Raw genomic sequence first — 15,187 nt, forward strand, 5'->3', positions numbered from 1 at the left:
TAAAAAGAAGGTACTTCGATCCCCGATTCGGAAATGTATTTTTATTCAAAGTAATAGTTAACGTACTTAAGGTACAGTGGTACAAACAGCAGTCATTGTATATTTAGAGAGGAGCACATAGGTAGATGAATTCTTGAGTTGAGGTTCTAGAACAATTTATACTACTGGGATTTGTTTTGAGGGTTAAATGCTGAAGCAAGGGACTTAAATTATTGACCTAAAATCAAAGCGTTCTTTGGGTAGAAGGATGCAAAGAGTTAATTTTTAAATGTTTATTGAACTGAATGGGCATATACTTAAAATCAGATCTAATAAATGTTTTTAAGAGGGTAATGTTTTCATTGCTACAATGAAATGCATATTTTTATGAATTAAAATTATTCATAAGTAATTCTTGGAAAGAAGAAGATTTGGGATTAATTATTTGTAAGTTTCACTTAGGAATTTTGTTTTGTTGTAGAATTTGTGTTATTTTTTTTTTTAACAGGATTCAAAGAGCTTGATGAATCCAGAACTCATTTTTACAGAGAAAAACAAAGCATTCCCATTTTAGGTCAATTTGAAATTTGTTTGCATTCTTACAGTTTGGCTAAAAAGAAAACGAACAGTGAATTAGCTTTGCAGCTCTAGATGTAGGCAGCTGCTTGTGTACTTTCCAGAAGTGAGCCTTTATATATATGTACATACATATGTGTGTGTCTGTGTCTAAAAACATGTGCATTAGGTTCCTGATACTGAATAATGCTTTTCTGTTCAGTGGGTAAAGAAATTGTATTCAAAGAGTATATTAGTGATCAAATTCTTCTTGTACGTGAAGATCAACTTTCAGTAAAAGAAAACTAGTTTTGCTTAACAGCTATGTTAAAGTATAAAATGTTTCTGGAAGCTGCATTACAGTTCTATAGGGTTTTATGATGAATGTTCTCTGTGGAAGGTGCATTTTGCAGTTTATGAAACAAAAAGGTAGATATGAAGTCTGAAAAACATTATTTGTTATTTCAGTGGACCTGTAATATTACAGTTAATATTCTTGTACTCTGAACTAAATAGAGAAAGGTGTGAAAAGTACATTACGTTGTCTTAGTTGTCACCTGGTCCAGGCAGCAGTTGAGTGAATAAACTGTGGCCGTAGGATGCCACTGACGTGTAGAGTTTCTGTTCTTTCTTCCATTTACCTACCTCTGATTAACAAGGTAGTTCCCTCATGAACTGCAGAAGTCTAATGAAATAGCACTTAAAATTACTATTTGACTTTGTTACCACTACAGTCCAGGTTGAAGAAAAAGGTTAAAGATAATTATTCTGTGGAGAGAAATTAGAGAAGTAGATAATATGTTTTCATTCAGATAAAGTGTTCAGGAGAGAACTGCCTGAAGTCCCTCTGAGGATGGGTGGTTTTGTTGCTGAAGCAGTCAAGAATCATATAGAATACTTGATGGAAAGAGCAAATGTAATGACCCTTCTGCTCAGAGAGAATGTCACATGGAATAATATGAGAAATTTAATGACATCCTTTGGCAATTGCAGGGAAGCTCTATTTTTGGTCTTTTCACTGTTCTTATCTTTCCCTTACTGGTTTCTGAAATAAAGATGTTTTAGGCTATTTTAGGAACTAATTCTCTTCTTGTAACTCATTTAAAGTATGTATTTCTTCTGCTTTTGGCATCCCCCCTTAGTCTCCAAGCTTGTTTTCCAGTTATCACCTCTACAGCATTTAAAACTTTTTTGCATACTAGAGTAGAATTTAATGAAAACTTATTTACATATTCTGGAAGAAAAGATTGAAAATGCCAGATTTTAACTTATTTCCTTATATAATGTTACCTATTCAAAACTTATCTAACTTTATATTATGTTATTCAGCTCAAAAAGCCTTTTAAATGTGATATTAATCTGATGTCTATTAGAGCTAGCCTCACACCTTAGAATATTGCAATTGTGTGATCAGATTCATCTTCCTTTGCGTTTTACTACATTCCTTTGTCAATTTATTCTCCGAGTGATTAATTAATTTTAAAATGTGCACAACTATTTTTACCTAAAAAATACTGTAATAATACTGAAAATATCGCATTTAGATTCATTATACACACAGAGTACCTACAGCTTCTAACACTCCTAACTGTATTCCTAGAAATACCACTTTTTTTTTCAATTTTAAACAGGTTTTCATTGACTCGTAATAGAGTGTTAGCTATGCTGGCTAGTAGAACTTTTTTTTTTAATGAAATATAACTTATTCATAGTTATAACTATTGCTTTTGCGTCTCTTAATTATTGCTGCTTACTTCTGAATTCTGTCCATGTAAGATGCATGAGTTTTATTTTCAAACTCAAGGGACTTATTAGCTGTGGTTAAGCAAGTATCCCAAGTAATAAATGACAGTAGTAATGTAGCACTTTCAAATTTTCTGAAGATATGTTTTAAAAAATATCTGCTTTACTTTTCTTATAGTCACATCTTAGTTATCGTGACTTAATTAGGCAAAATTTTAAAGTACTTACACTACTCATGTTCAATTTTTTTTCCTTATGTTGAAAAATTAATATTTTTCTATAAAGGCAAAATCAAATGATGAAGAATTCATTTACTAAATGCATGTAAAACTGGAAGTATTTTTCTCTAGTAAGAATTTATTGTGGTAACCATTCCTGTGGGCTCTCTCTGCTGCAACATCTACAAGCTAACCTGAGCTATACTAGGACTCTTTCCTAAATTAAATAGCTAACCTGTTGTGTCTAGGTTTTGTTTACTGAATTCATACCGTAATGTTACTTGTTTGGAAACACCTACAAGAATCACATTGCCATTTGGTTTGGCGTAAGGGTCTTGCATCGAGGGACTTCTGCAGGGAACTCAGACCATCTGAATTTTTCTCCTCTTGTTTCCTAAAGCAGGTTGAAATTCTATTGAATCACAGAGTATGCTGGTACTTTTTACAGATCACGTGATAAACTGGCAATGCAGCTCGTGTCACAAACCTGTTTGGAATCAGAAAACTATCAAAAAGCCTTTTAATACTTTTTGCTTGAGTTACTGCTAAGAGTTAGATGGGTAGACATAGAACTGAACTTTAAAACTTTTTTCCACGCCGTATTTCAAAGCACATTTAATTAAACATAGTGTTACACTCAGGACGTTTCCAGATTCTAGTCTTCTCAATTTTGGTATACATGCAACCATTGTCCTCACCAGGTCAGTAAAAAAACGGCAAATTTAGTCTATTAACGTAGGCTCTCTGAAATACTAGGCAATAGTAACAAAATGGTATTTTGAAATTTGAGCAGTTATAGTATCTTCTGCCTTCTAAAAGTCATGGCAGGGAATAAAAGGTTTTCTTTTTTAAGGTTAAGGTTCCTTAATGCTTTTGCAATTGCTAATTACCCTTCTACATCTTCCTCATTTTACTTTTTGGCATATATAAAATATAAAGCAATATTTGTTTGTAATAAAGCTAAGTTTATCCCATTAACAGTTTGCAGTGAAAAATATTAGAAATTTGTTTTTACAGTAGTTTCCCTTTCAAGTTCAATTCAATGCGAGACATTGATAGAAAAAATGGTTTTATCAGTAGAAGATTCTAGTCAGCAGTGTGTTCTGAAAACCTGTTTTTTGCTGAGGTCATCTAAAAGGAGAAGGTGAAGGAGCAAAGCTGGTATTGAACACCTCAAGACAGACTCAGCTCTGTAACATTTTTCCTCTTCAATATTTTCTGCTTTCTTTAGAATTAAAATATTTCATGTGGAAAAAAGGTAAAAGTTTTAGCAGTTCATGTCTCCTGTTTTCAGTTTGCTTTATTACTAAGTGTAAAATCTCCAGTTTAAGCTAATTCTGTTTAAAAAAAAAATCTCAGAAGATGGTCATAAGTCTAGAAATAATTATATACTTGCTGATCATTCGAAAATAGAGTGGAAAATGGGTGAGAGAATTGCCCATAAGTTGTCCATCAGGACCCCCAGATCCTTCTCAATGTCCTTTTGATAATAACAGCAGTACTCGTGTCTACCCAAAATACAAAGGAGTCTACAGTACGTTTTGTAAATCGGTCTTTTTCAGGATCATGTGCAGTTATTAGGAGTTAAATGCCGTTCTCTTTCTCAAAGTAAAAGCCATTTCTTTTCCAGTAAACAATATCAATTTATTTAACGGTAGTTTCTAAGAAATTGCGGGGGAAAAAATAGTGGTATTTTTAGTGAAATAAAGCCAGAAATTAGTGTCACAAGCTAGCATGGAATTTGGCTGAATTATTGGTACAAACGTTTCTATCACTGTAGAAAGTCATAAGTCATCTCAAATTCCTCATAACTTATTCCAGTTCTATTTCAAAAAGCATAATGTCTTCTGGAGGTATACTTTGCATTAGTTTAACAATGAATTCATGTCTTGAGCAAAACTTAGTGAGTCAGAAAACATCACTTTTTTCAGCAGCACTTATTTTATGGATTTCTTATCCAAGTGTTCAGCCAACCTAATCCTGTCTAGTTTTTTGGAATCTGATGCAACTACATATCATGATATGGTAAAAGTTTTAATACTGAGATTGATTTTATAGTAGTGTAAGATTAGAACTTAGAGTGTTTAGATACAGTTTTTTTTCCTCTTTTTTTGGCAATATTATGTCAGGTAATGTCTCTTGATTTTACAGATTCATATGTTTATCCTGTAGTTGCCTCTCTACATTTAGCTTCTGTCTGTGTAGCTTTTTAGTACTACAGTAATCTTGGGGCAGTAAATAAATAAATAAGGGCTATAAAACTAATAAGGGCTATAAAACTATTTTGAATTATGTGCCAGTAGGGAAGAGAAGGGAAGCAGAAAGTAAAATTAGGCAATTCCTAATTAAAATACAAGGTCCAGATTTTTGCTCTCAGCTTTACTGTCACCACAGAGCAGCAAGAAATCACATTTAATTACTTGTGTTAATTTCTTTAAAGGATTTAGTATTTTGGTATGACCCCCCTGATTTTTCCATCCTAATAATTGCACATTTTTTATATGGAACAAAATAATAATTTTCACTTTTGAACACAGGCACGATGATTTCTTGCTGTAAGTTGTGTTTTCCCAAACTTACCATATTTGCGCTTCTAAAAGCAGCAGCAAAAGTAGTTGGTTTTTGACCAATGTACCCGTTTGGTCTCTAACCCCACCTCTTGCCCACATCACCTTTCCAGGTAGGGTCCCTGCCCATGACGTTACCAACCATTCCAGTGTTACAAGAAAGAACACAGCCTTACGTTGTCTGCAGGACCCTAGCTGGTGCAGTGGATAGAACAGAAAGAAACTGGGTTTGTTGGTACTTCTTTTGTGGAACAAAATTGGAAGAAATTTACAGTTGCTAGCACGTACATTGTCCTAGACAATTCTTGGTATCAGTTGCATGCACATGTTGCCATCTGCCAAACTGTAAGGAAAACTATGTCCAGAGTGATCAGTTCTTGCTCAGATGCTTGGATGAAAGAGTCTTTCCTGGTGACACCTCTGGTGCCTGCACACTGTTATAGTTCACGTTGTTCTTTATATAGTCCCAGCTGACGAGAAAACAGGTATAGAATCATAGAATCGTCTAGGTTGGAAGGGAGCTTTAAGATGATTGAGTCTAACCATCAACATAACACTGCTAAAACCACCACTAAACCATGTCCCTCAGCATCACATCTACCCCTTCACATCACTTCCGGCGATGGCGATTCCACCACTTCCCTGGGCAGCCTGTTTCAATGCTTAATAACCCTTTCAGTGAAGAAGTGTTTCCTAATATCCAGTCTAAACCTCCCCCTGGCACAACTTGAGGCCATTTCCTCTTGTCCTGTCACTTGTTACGCGGGGGAGGAGACCGACCCCCACCTCTCTACAGCCTCCTTTCAGGTAGTTGTGGAGAGCGATAAGGTCTCCCCTCAGCCTCCTTTTCTCCAGGCTAAACAACCCCAGCTCCCTCAGATGCTCCTCAGAAGACTTGTTCTCCAGACCCCTCACCAGCTTTGTTGCCCTTCTCTGGACTCACTCCAGCACCTCAATGTCTTTCCTGTAGTGAGGGGCCCAAAACTGGACACAGTACTCAAGGTGGGGCCTCACCAGTGCCGAGTACAGGAGGATGATCACTTCCCTAGTCAGGCTCACCACACTATTCCTGATCCAGGCCAGGATGCTGTTGGCCTTCTTGGCCACCTGGGCACACTGCTGGCTCATATTCAGCCGGCTGTTGACCAACACCCCCAGGTCCTTTTCTGCCAGGCAGCTCTCCAGCCACTCTGCCCCAAGCCTGTAGCGCTGCATGGGGTTGTTGTGACCCAGGTGCAGGACCCGGCACTTGGCCTTGTTCAGCCTCATACCATTGGCCCCAGCCCATCGATCCAGCCCATCCAGATCCCTCTTCTGACTTCCCAAGCCAAACCAGTTTTACCTTGTGTTAACTTCGCAGATACAACACTGTATTCTGTGCAGCTGTGCAAAGTGCCATCTAAAATACTGTGCTACAGGATGGCCTCGGCTTTTCAACAGTCCCATAACCTATTCCCAGAGTAGCGTTTTTATTCACTGATGAGTCAGCAGGAGATTCATTCTGCCATTAAGGCATTCATGATCAGGGTATTGAGGAGGATCGATGGCAATTGCTGTAGCACTGCTGAATATCCTATGCTTTCATTCATATAAGGCCCGTTATTATCTCTCCAAACCTGTGCTCCCTTCTACATGCAGTCTTTGCCTACTCCTGCGTCCGGTACCTGTCTCATCTATCTCATCCTGTGTCTCTCTCACATTGAATTGATTCTTATAATGGGTTGAGCTTCAGTGCTTCAGGCTTGCGTATGCTTACATCTAGAAGTGACTTCTTGACGGGTAGATACCGTACTTTTAAAAAACCGAAATTATCTCTTTCTGCTTGCTCCATAGGCACTGAGAAAAGTGGAGAGAAAGTCCCAGTTCCCCATGTGCCACTTAATTCAGCGTGGGGAACCTGGCACAATAGAATAATGGCATGGGTATTGGATAGAACACATTGTATTACTGAGTGATTTACGGCTTTTCTTTACGTGACAAACTGGACGCATATAAAGAGGAAAAAAACTAAACTAAGGAAATCTCATGGTCAAGAATAGAAATTTGGAAAGTTGATTTTTATTTTATTTTAACAAAGAAATTACGTTTAATCAAGTAACTTGACCTAAAATGGCAGTTTTCAATGTCTGAGTTAATAGAGTTGTGTTTTAAAACATAGATTCAAAATGTCAAACTGCTTCTTTTTACTAAAAAAAAATGAAAGCGAATTGCAGTAGGTGTATCTTTATAGTCATGACTGTAGTTATGTCCTATTCATAAGAGAGGAGGGAAAACTACATCTGGATGACCTTGACAAGTCTCTTGCATCCTATATACTAGTTTCTCTAGTCGTCTTTTTATTTAATCTAGTTTCTTAACTAGTCATTAAGATTTTCTTTATGCAATGAAATACTTATTTAAAGTTAAGCTTATGAATTGAGAGGTGCACGAAGTCAATGCAATTCATTGTGTGCTTTAAGCAGCGTGTTTGTGTGCATCACTAATAATGTCAGAGGACATAGTACCTGATACGTTTCTTGTGTGATACAGGAATTCAACAAAAATTGAGTGAAAATTGTATTGTGATCAATCTTGAAAAATATCAGAACATCACATTATTTACAGACTCAAAACTGCATAGAATGGTACATCAATTAACATGTGGCAAGTCAAAATTTCCCAAGAGTCTGTTCAGTAAATTTACTGGTTTAAAATCTTGCAAATGTTGGAAAATTTAATACAGCCCTTCTTCAGCCCTAATGGATAGCAGAAGGAAACAAGGCAAAGCTAGAAAGAATTACTGGTTATTTTCACTTCTCACCAAGCACAAAATAATTTTTTATAGTTCATGGCTCTGTCTGAATTATTTTTTTTAATGGCTAGAATGATGAGTCATTTGCTTTTGGGAAAGTTTTTTAAGTCTAATGTTCTCAAAACTAAGTTAATTTCACATTATTTCTTCAACATAAGCCCCATTGTGTTTCCCTGATGCTTTTCTTCTGCTGCAGTATCACTTGTGAATTTAATCAATGTACAGCATTTAATCAATATTAAACATTTTTAAAGATAATTAAGATGTAGAGTAAAGGTGATGTAGCACTAATTGTTGCAGCAACACTTAATTTTCTTTTACAGCCTGGTACATTCCTACTTATCACTACTTTGTGCTGCCTTTTTTTTCAAAATCTTTTTTTTCGGCCATGTTCAGTTGACTGCTACTAAAATATTATTTCAAGTAAAACTTAAAGAGGTATACTGGATTCTAGAAGAAGTTATATTTACTGTTTCTGTGAATAAGGTTATGTGCTCCTTGGTATCCCAAAGCTCTTTCTGAAGTGTTTTGTTTTTAATGCTGATTCATTTTACACATAGTGACTGATAATTACAGAGCAGCCTTTCATAGACACCTTCGTATACAAGGATGTTACCACTGGGAGAAGTCCCACACAGCCTGGAACATTCTACTGAAAATTAAAATTTTTGTCATGTAGAGAACATATGACTTAAAGAAAACATCAGTAGATGTCTTGTCTTCAGGTTTAAAATACGCCTTAGAGAAACAAGACTGCCTTTTTGTCTCTTTCCAAAGAGTTTTTTCCAATCACTTTATTTCTAATATACTTGCAAACTGTATTGTAACTTGTGCATTGTAGCAGCATGTCCCCTGCATTTTGATTTGGGGAAAATATTTTTGTTAGAAATCATCACTGATTTTAATTTATAGACAATTGACTAAAACCAAAGTGTCTCATCACAGACATGCAAGGACAGTTTGTCAGAGTATCGTCACTGGCCGTGATGGCAGCTGCCAGGGAGGTGTCTACATTATTGGGTTAGTTTGCAGCATAATGCACTTTTGGAACAAATGCCCTGATTGTCCCCATTTTCTGTGCTTCGTTTCAATTCATAGAGTGTTTAGTGTTGACCACATAATGCTCCTTCTCTCATTTACTTATCTGGACAGATTGATTGCGTGTAGAGACTCTGCGAGCAGGATATAATTGCTTTTTGCTCTTAAACTGCAAAATTTATTGGCTAACACACACAGTAGGTATCTAGGGATATTACAGTACTCCTTACCCCTGTGGGATGACCAATGATCGTTGCTCCCTGGAAGGGATTTGTTTTCGGTGCTGCTGAGTTACCATGCTCCAGCTACCTGCTTTTCATGTCAATGGTTTTCCTCTTCAAGCCTTAAACTGGTAACTATCGCAGGAATTTTACCTGTGTCTGTAATTTTACCTTTTCTATTTTGGATGGATACTAGGGTACGTATTGTATTATAACTCTTGTTAGAACTAAGCAGTTTTCTTTGTAAACTTAGACAAGATTACAAAACCGTGCTGTTGTGTTATTATGCACTGTCCTCCTGAAGCAGGTGGAGACCCCGCTCTCACTGTGTTACGCCTCATTCAATTGATGTCCAAGCTCTGCATTGCAGGGACCATTGCATTACTTGTAAGCAAGGTTTGCTTCTGCAGTGTGGCCCGTTCTAGCTATTTTGGCAGCAGGAGTGCATCTCTGTGCGGCACTGGTATGCCTTAGGATGGGCGCAAAACAAAGTTTTGTGCAATAGCTTTCCTTGGGCAGCGTCACATCACCTGGGAGCATTCAGACTGGGATACCAGTCTAACTGATCTGAAATAAAATCCCTGAAACCCATGCAGTGTGGGCGTAAGGAGCCTCGGCACCGACTGCTTTGATTTCTCATCTCTCTCCATTCTGCCTCATGACTTGCTAATACAGACATACTCAAAATTTCTCCACTCAGTTCTGAGTCAGTCACGCACAGTGAGCAGGCATGCACCCTTTGATTTTATCCTTTCCTGCTTTCCCACAACTGGAATTTCAAACACACCCTCTTCCTTCTTTCTCCGATTGAAGTATGCTCCCACTTTCCTACAGCAGCCCAATGCCCCTAACATAAGCATTGAATTAAAAATGGTTCACGTGCGTGTCACTGTTGGTATATGCATTACTAACGTCTTGAGCAGAAGTTTAGTATTGAGATGCCCAAGCTACTGTTCAGCACCTCTGGCAATGTATGTGCTCGATGTAGGCTACTTCGCGTTGCTTCGCAATGGTTTTGAACTGCTTTAATTCAGTTGCGTTTCTGTACATAGGTGTCTCTCTTCTCTACAAGCTATGACAAATTGCGTGCATATTTTTAAAGAATAAGAAGTGGGGTAAAGACCTTCAATACAACTTGTAGCATGGTATTTAAAATAAATAGTGAAATCTTTCCAAAGTACTGATAAAAGTATGACTAATGAACTGTTATCTTTTATCTGCCAAGAAGATTTATTAAAAATCTATTAGAAAGTTACATTTAATATAAGAAAAGCTATTTTGTACCAAAGGAACATTTGTAGTGACAAAAGCTATATTGCAGAAATGGTGAGAATACTCTATACGTTTTTTTTCTTTCTTTTTTACCTCTATATCCATATCTCACAATACTGTCTATGTTAACATTTATTGCATTCTTCAAAGCCTGAAGCTGTGACCCTGTAAGATTGTATATAAAACTAATATGCTTTATTTAATCATATCAGTCGTAGCAGGATCAGAGCCTTACTTTCAATTAAGTAATAAATTTCAAGAGGAGATAAACATCCTCAAATTGCACTAAAAAGTAAAAAAAAAAAAAGGTTAGAGAATACACCTCAAAAACGTCATTGTTTGTGCAGAATTGTTTGCAGTTTTATTGCATTATTCCCATTAATGCTGTAGGGCAGGAAGCATGCAAATTACAGACCGGAATAATGTGTTTTGTTATTCTCAGGAACAAAGCTAACTCAAAGTTCATGTTAAAGAGTTGTGTTAAATTCTAGGCACAACCTCTTTAATTATAGCAGTCCCTGTGAATTTGTTCGGGGGAAAGGAATTGCTAAGTAGTTTCAGAAATTCCTAGTTCCCTTTTGTGGAAGAATAATGAAAAGTGTGAATCACAATTTCCACATAATTTAATGAAATCCTTCGTTAGTGAGAGATGACATTTGTATTCCATATTAAATAAGTTCTTTGTGCATGAGAAGTAACTCTCTTAATTTGTTTAAAATTGCTAGGAATCTGTTATCTTTATAGGATGAATACTGATTGCTATGCCATTGGTATTCTCACAACCAAAATGAAGGTTACAAAGAGCATGCTAAATGAATTGCTGAAAGAGAATATAGCTTTATTTTGCAGTACTACTTTCAATTAAAATGTACTCCTTCTGTAATCCCACAGCTGACCAAACAGGAATGTTATTTATAGGAGATGCAATAATACAGGTCAGTAAACATTCATTTTTTCCACAGACATTTGTTTCGTACTTACCTTTATGTTTATTTAACGAACTTACACGTTGCAAATAATTTTCTCCCTATTGTATTTGCTTTTTAGGTTAATGGTATAAATGTAGAAAGTGCTACCCATGAAGAAGTGGTAAGTCATTCCACTTTGATTTTTTGATAGTGTACAGAATATCATGTGTCTGTGCTGTTCTGTCTCTAGCCTTACTCCATATGAGTTTACTGGTTTTTACCATAAAGACACAGTGCTATAGTCAGGTTTGTCATATATGTGATTACTAAAAGCTTAATTTTGGCTGTTAGCATTTGTTATTGTTTCTGCACCCTTACTGTGATTCTTCTTAGTGCGATATATGCACTTGTGGCACAAATGTATTATGCCAAAACGGAGTCTTCTCTGTCATTGTATATTGTAATTTTTACATCCCTTAGCTAAAATAAGTATTTCAAAGCACAAAATAAGGCAAAAATGTAAAATCCTGGTAGGTTACCTCTGTTCTGTTCAGCGGAGTGCAACTGCTCTTCCCAGTATAGGAACTGTAACAGTTTTATCAATGAACGCATGATCTTTTTTTTTGTTTTCCCTGTAAACTGTACACTGGGCTGCTTGCCATGAAATTTCAATAGAATGCAAACAAAAAAATTAGCAGGCCTTTACTATTTAAGAAGGAATGCCGAAAGTATAAGAAATGTACATTATCTTTTTTATGATGCTGCTGTAGGTACTGAAATGTCCTTTGGGTGATCACAATTAGTCTTTCAGGGGTTGCAAGTGAATTGAACGCAGTGCTCCTGTTTCATGCTGAGAATTCTCAAGTGTTATGGAAGTATAGATAATAATAACAATAGCATACAATGTTAAACTGTTTCTAAATGCTGGGACAAGAATGGGAGGAATTGAAAAAGCGGTGGTGTTACATGTTTTTAAATTTCATCTTATGCTGTAAGTCATTTTAAGATGCCATTTGTCAGATTTTGTGGAAATTTCTTTATTAGGAAGCAAGAAATGTGCTTAAACATTGGCTTTTTTGATGATATCCATAGGACTTAGATGCACTTGCCATCTTCAAGCCTGAGTGCACTTATTGGGCGCGTCCTGATTCTTAGCTGGTACTCCCAAAGGTTATAGGACTATAGATAATAAATAACCATGATAAAGAAATCTTGTACCTAAGACGACCATATCCACATGCAGGAAAGAGAAGAATACAGAAAACACACAAAGATCTCAACTTCAAGCTGGGATGAGATTAAGGCACATATCTCTGAACCTTGGTTTTCACGTGAAAACCAATGTGTGTGGATTGCTGCAACACGCTGAAAAGGTCCCTTGCCCAGGATTGTACACCACACTGGGGAATGCATTCCCAGTTTCTGTGTAGCTTTTGAATCTGTTAGAGGTATCTTGAGATCGAAGAATGGAATTATGGTTCTAGCACGATATGCTGACTCTCGCTGGTGGATTACTTTTCATGGTGATGTTCAAGAAGTGGACCGATGTTTTCCAGTGAGTTTTTTGCTTACTTAAAAGGAAAATTATTAAAATGTTTTTTACATTGCTTTATAGAATAACAGACTTCGCTTGAGAAAAAAATAAAATAGGGAACTCTCTTCTTCCAAAGAATGCTGCTTCTGTAGCATTTTCAGTGCTTAGATGAATATCTTAGACCAATGTTCTGGCAGGGTTACTTGCATTTCCCTCTCTACTTCATACTCGACCCCAGTTGGAGAATTACTTCCACAGCAACACTCAGACTAATGCATTGCATAGCACAGAGGATGGGAGATGGCTGGGAACCTGTCAGTTTTGGAAGCCACTGGAACAAATCACCAGCTCTTGAGTGGGTGTATCCAAATGGCTCCAAGCAATAACATGTTTCATAGCATCTGTTCCCTGTGCTGCCTACTCTCTGTTCTGTCCTGAACCACCAAGATACCTCAGCCCTATCCTTCTCCTGTCCATCACTTACAACAATTCTACTACATATCGCCTTCACAGGCCGCTGCTTCTGCTGCAGTGATGAATGCCGATTTTGGTAATGAATGGCCTAAGGTTTAGCAGCTTCAAGGCTTTTTCTAAGGATTCTTACCTAGACTTTATAATTTTGAAATTTTTTTTTGTATTTCATTTGAAAATGTAGTGGGCACTTGCCATTCTCACAGACTTAAAGAAAAGCAGCAGTCCATCATATGCTTATTTTTTTTCCTCTTTATTCTTCCACTTATTTCATGCAGTTTTGAAATACAGTTTACCACAATGTTTGGTCTAACCTGAAACAAAATAATTTATTGAATAGTGGCTAGATTTTTAACTGGTTTATTTCATCAGATTGACTGTATGCGGGTAAAGGCAGTTCACATTCACTCCATGTGCAGTGCTTTTCCAGTCTGCAGTGCAAGGCAGTATAGGTAAAAATTGTTCCCCCCTATTGCCTGTTTATTGGCAGTTATCAGTCAATTCACTGACAACTGTATCTCAGAATAGCGTCTGTAGCAACCATAAATGACATGGGCTTTGACAGTCTTATCAGCAAGGCAGAAATTTCATGGGCAAAGGAACTAAACTTGCTTTTATTACTTGGAGGTGATCTCTCTAGGTCAAGATAAAGTGCAACTGCATGATCTTGCAGTCCTTTTGGTGTTGATTAATACCATCAGGCTGAATCTCTAGAGTAATTACAGACAATCTCAGTAAAGCACAGGGTCAGGTCTGTTGCGTATTGGTCAGCTGCCCTCCCGCTGCTTGTATTGTTATTACACATATAAAACTCTAAACTTCCTGGAAGTTATTCCCCACAAAACGGTAAGTTACATCCCTTAAAGACTCTTTTTCAGTAGCAGGAAGCGCTCCAGAACTGTCAATGTAACACAGCTAAGGTGCGGTGGTGAGGAATGACAGGGAATGACATGCTCGTTGCCCTGTACGTGGGAGTTCAATTAAACAAAACTTCCTGGAGCAACTGTAGGCCATATGACTGAAGAAAGCTCCAGAAGGAAGAGAGATCTCAATGGGCCAAGGAGACAGATCTGCAAAGAGACTTTTCTACTACGAGAACCCGCTATTATAATCAGAGTGGGGTTGGATAAACGGGTCAGCTGGTAGAGGAAGGAGTTGATTCTATGAGATTTGAGATGAGGTAGGCTACTGCCAAAGTTCCTGAGAGAATGGAATTTTATCAAAATGATGTCATTGCATTTTTATGAAATAATGGTTGAGATTTCTGATCCAAAATAAAAATCTCCTTATTTGAATATGGGGGTTTTGCAATTGAAAAGAAACGCTTCAAAAAGAAGGTTTCACTTAATGAGCATAAGCTTTCAGCTTGTAGGGATCAGTTGTTTGTCAGTAGTTGCTTTTTGTAAATGGAACATGTCAATGATGATGCGCTTGTCTGCTACCTGTCAGAAGGTTAATATTTCTCATCTCATTTTTGTTGGATTACAGAGGCCCAGAGTATGTGCAATTGCACACAAGGATGGTACATAAACATCTAAAGTAAAATTTATATTGAATTTAGGAATAATTCTGAGTGATCCATTTAATTTTTTGCAGAAGGAAGCCTTCAGCTTACATTCTTGTGTCTTTTTGTTTGGTGAAAGTGGATGTGTTAAAACTTTTGGTATGGCACAGATAGACTGCAATAATGTTTGCTTGAAAAAAGCTCTTCTTTTATGTGTAAGGTTTTTAAGGTATGCAAAATAGGTAATCACAGCCCTAATTTCCATTTAGGGTTCAGACACCACGTAAACCATAATCTTTGAGTTTGACATACAATGCAGTAGGTTTGGGCACCTAAAAACACCACTGGAGAAGGCAGTGTTACAACTTATTAAGCTATTAATATAG

The 15,187-nt window shown here is 36.9% G+C and overlaps 1 protein-coding gene across 1 annotated transcript in view; it reads left to right on the plus strand.

Moving 5' to 3' along the window:
- The window catches only part of SNTG2 (syntrophin gamma 2), a 276,316-nt gene that overhangs the window by 145,142 nt on the left and 115,987 nt on the right, over positions 1 to 15,187 (plus strand). The window contains exons 5-6 of the mRNA XM_054195752.1: positions 11,276 to 11,319; positions 11,432 to 11,473. Of these exons, the coding sequence (XP_054051727.1) occupies positions 11,276 to 11,319; positions 11,432 to 11,473 (86 nt within the window). The remainder of the gene's footprint in view (positions 1 to 11,275; positions 11,320 to 11,431; positions 11,474 to 15,187) is intronic.

The sequence above is a fragment of the Rissa tridactyla genome, chromosome 3 (genome assembly GCF_028500815.1).
Source record: "Rissa tridactyla isolate bRisTri1 chromosome 3, bRisTri1.patW.cur.20221130, whole genome shotgun sequence".
In the NCBI taxonomy this organism is placed as follows: Eukaryota; Metazoa; Chordata; class Aves; order Charadriiformes; family Laridae; genus Rissa; species Rissa tridactyla.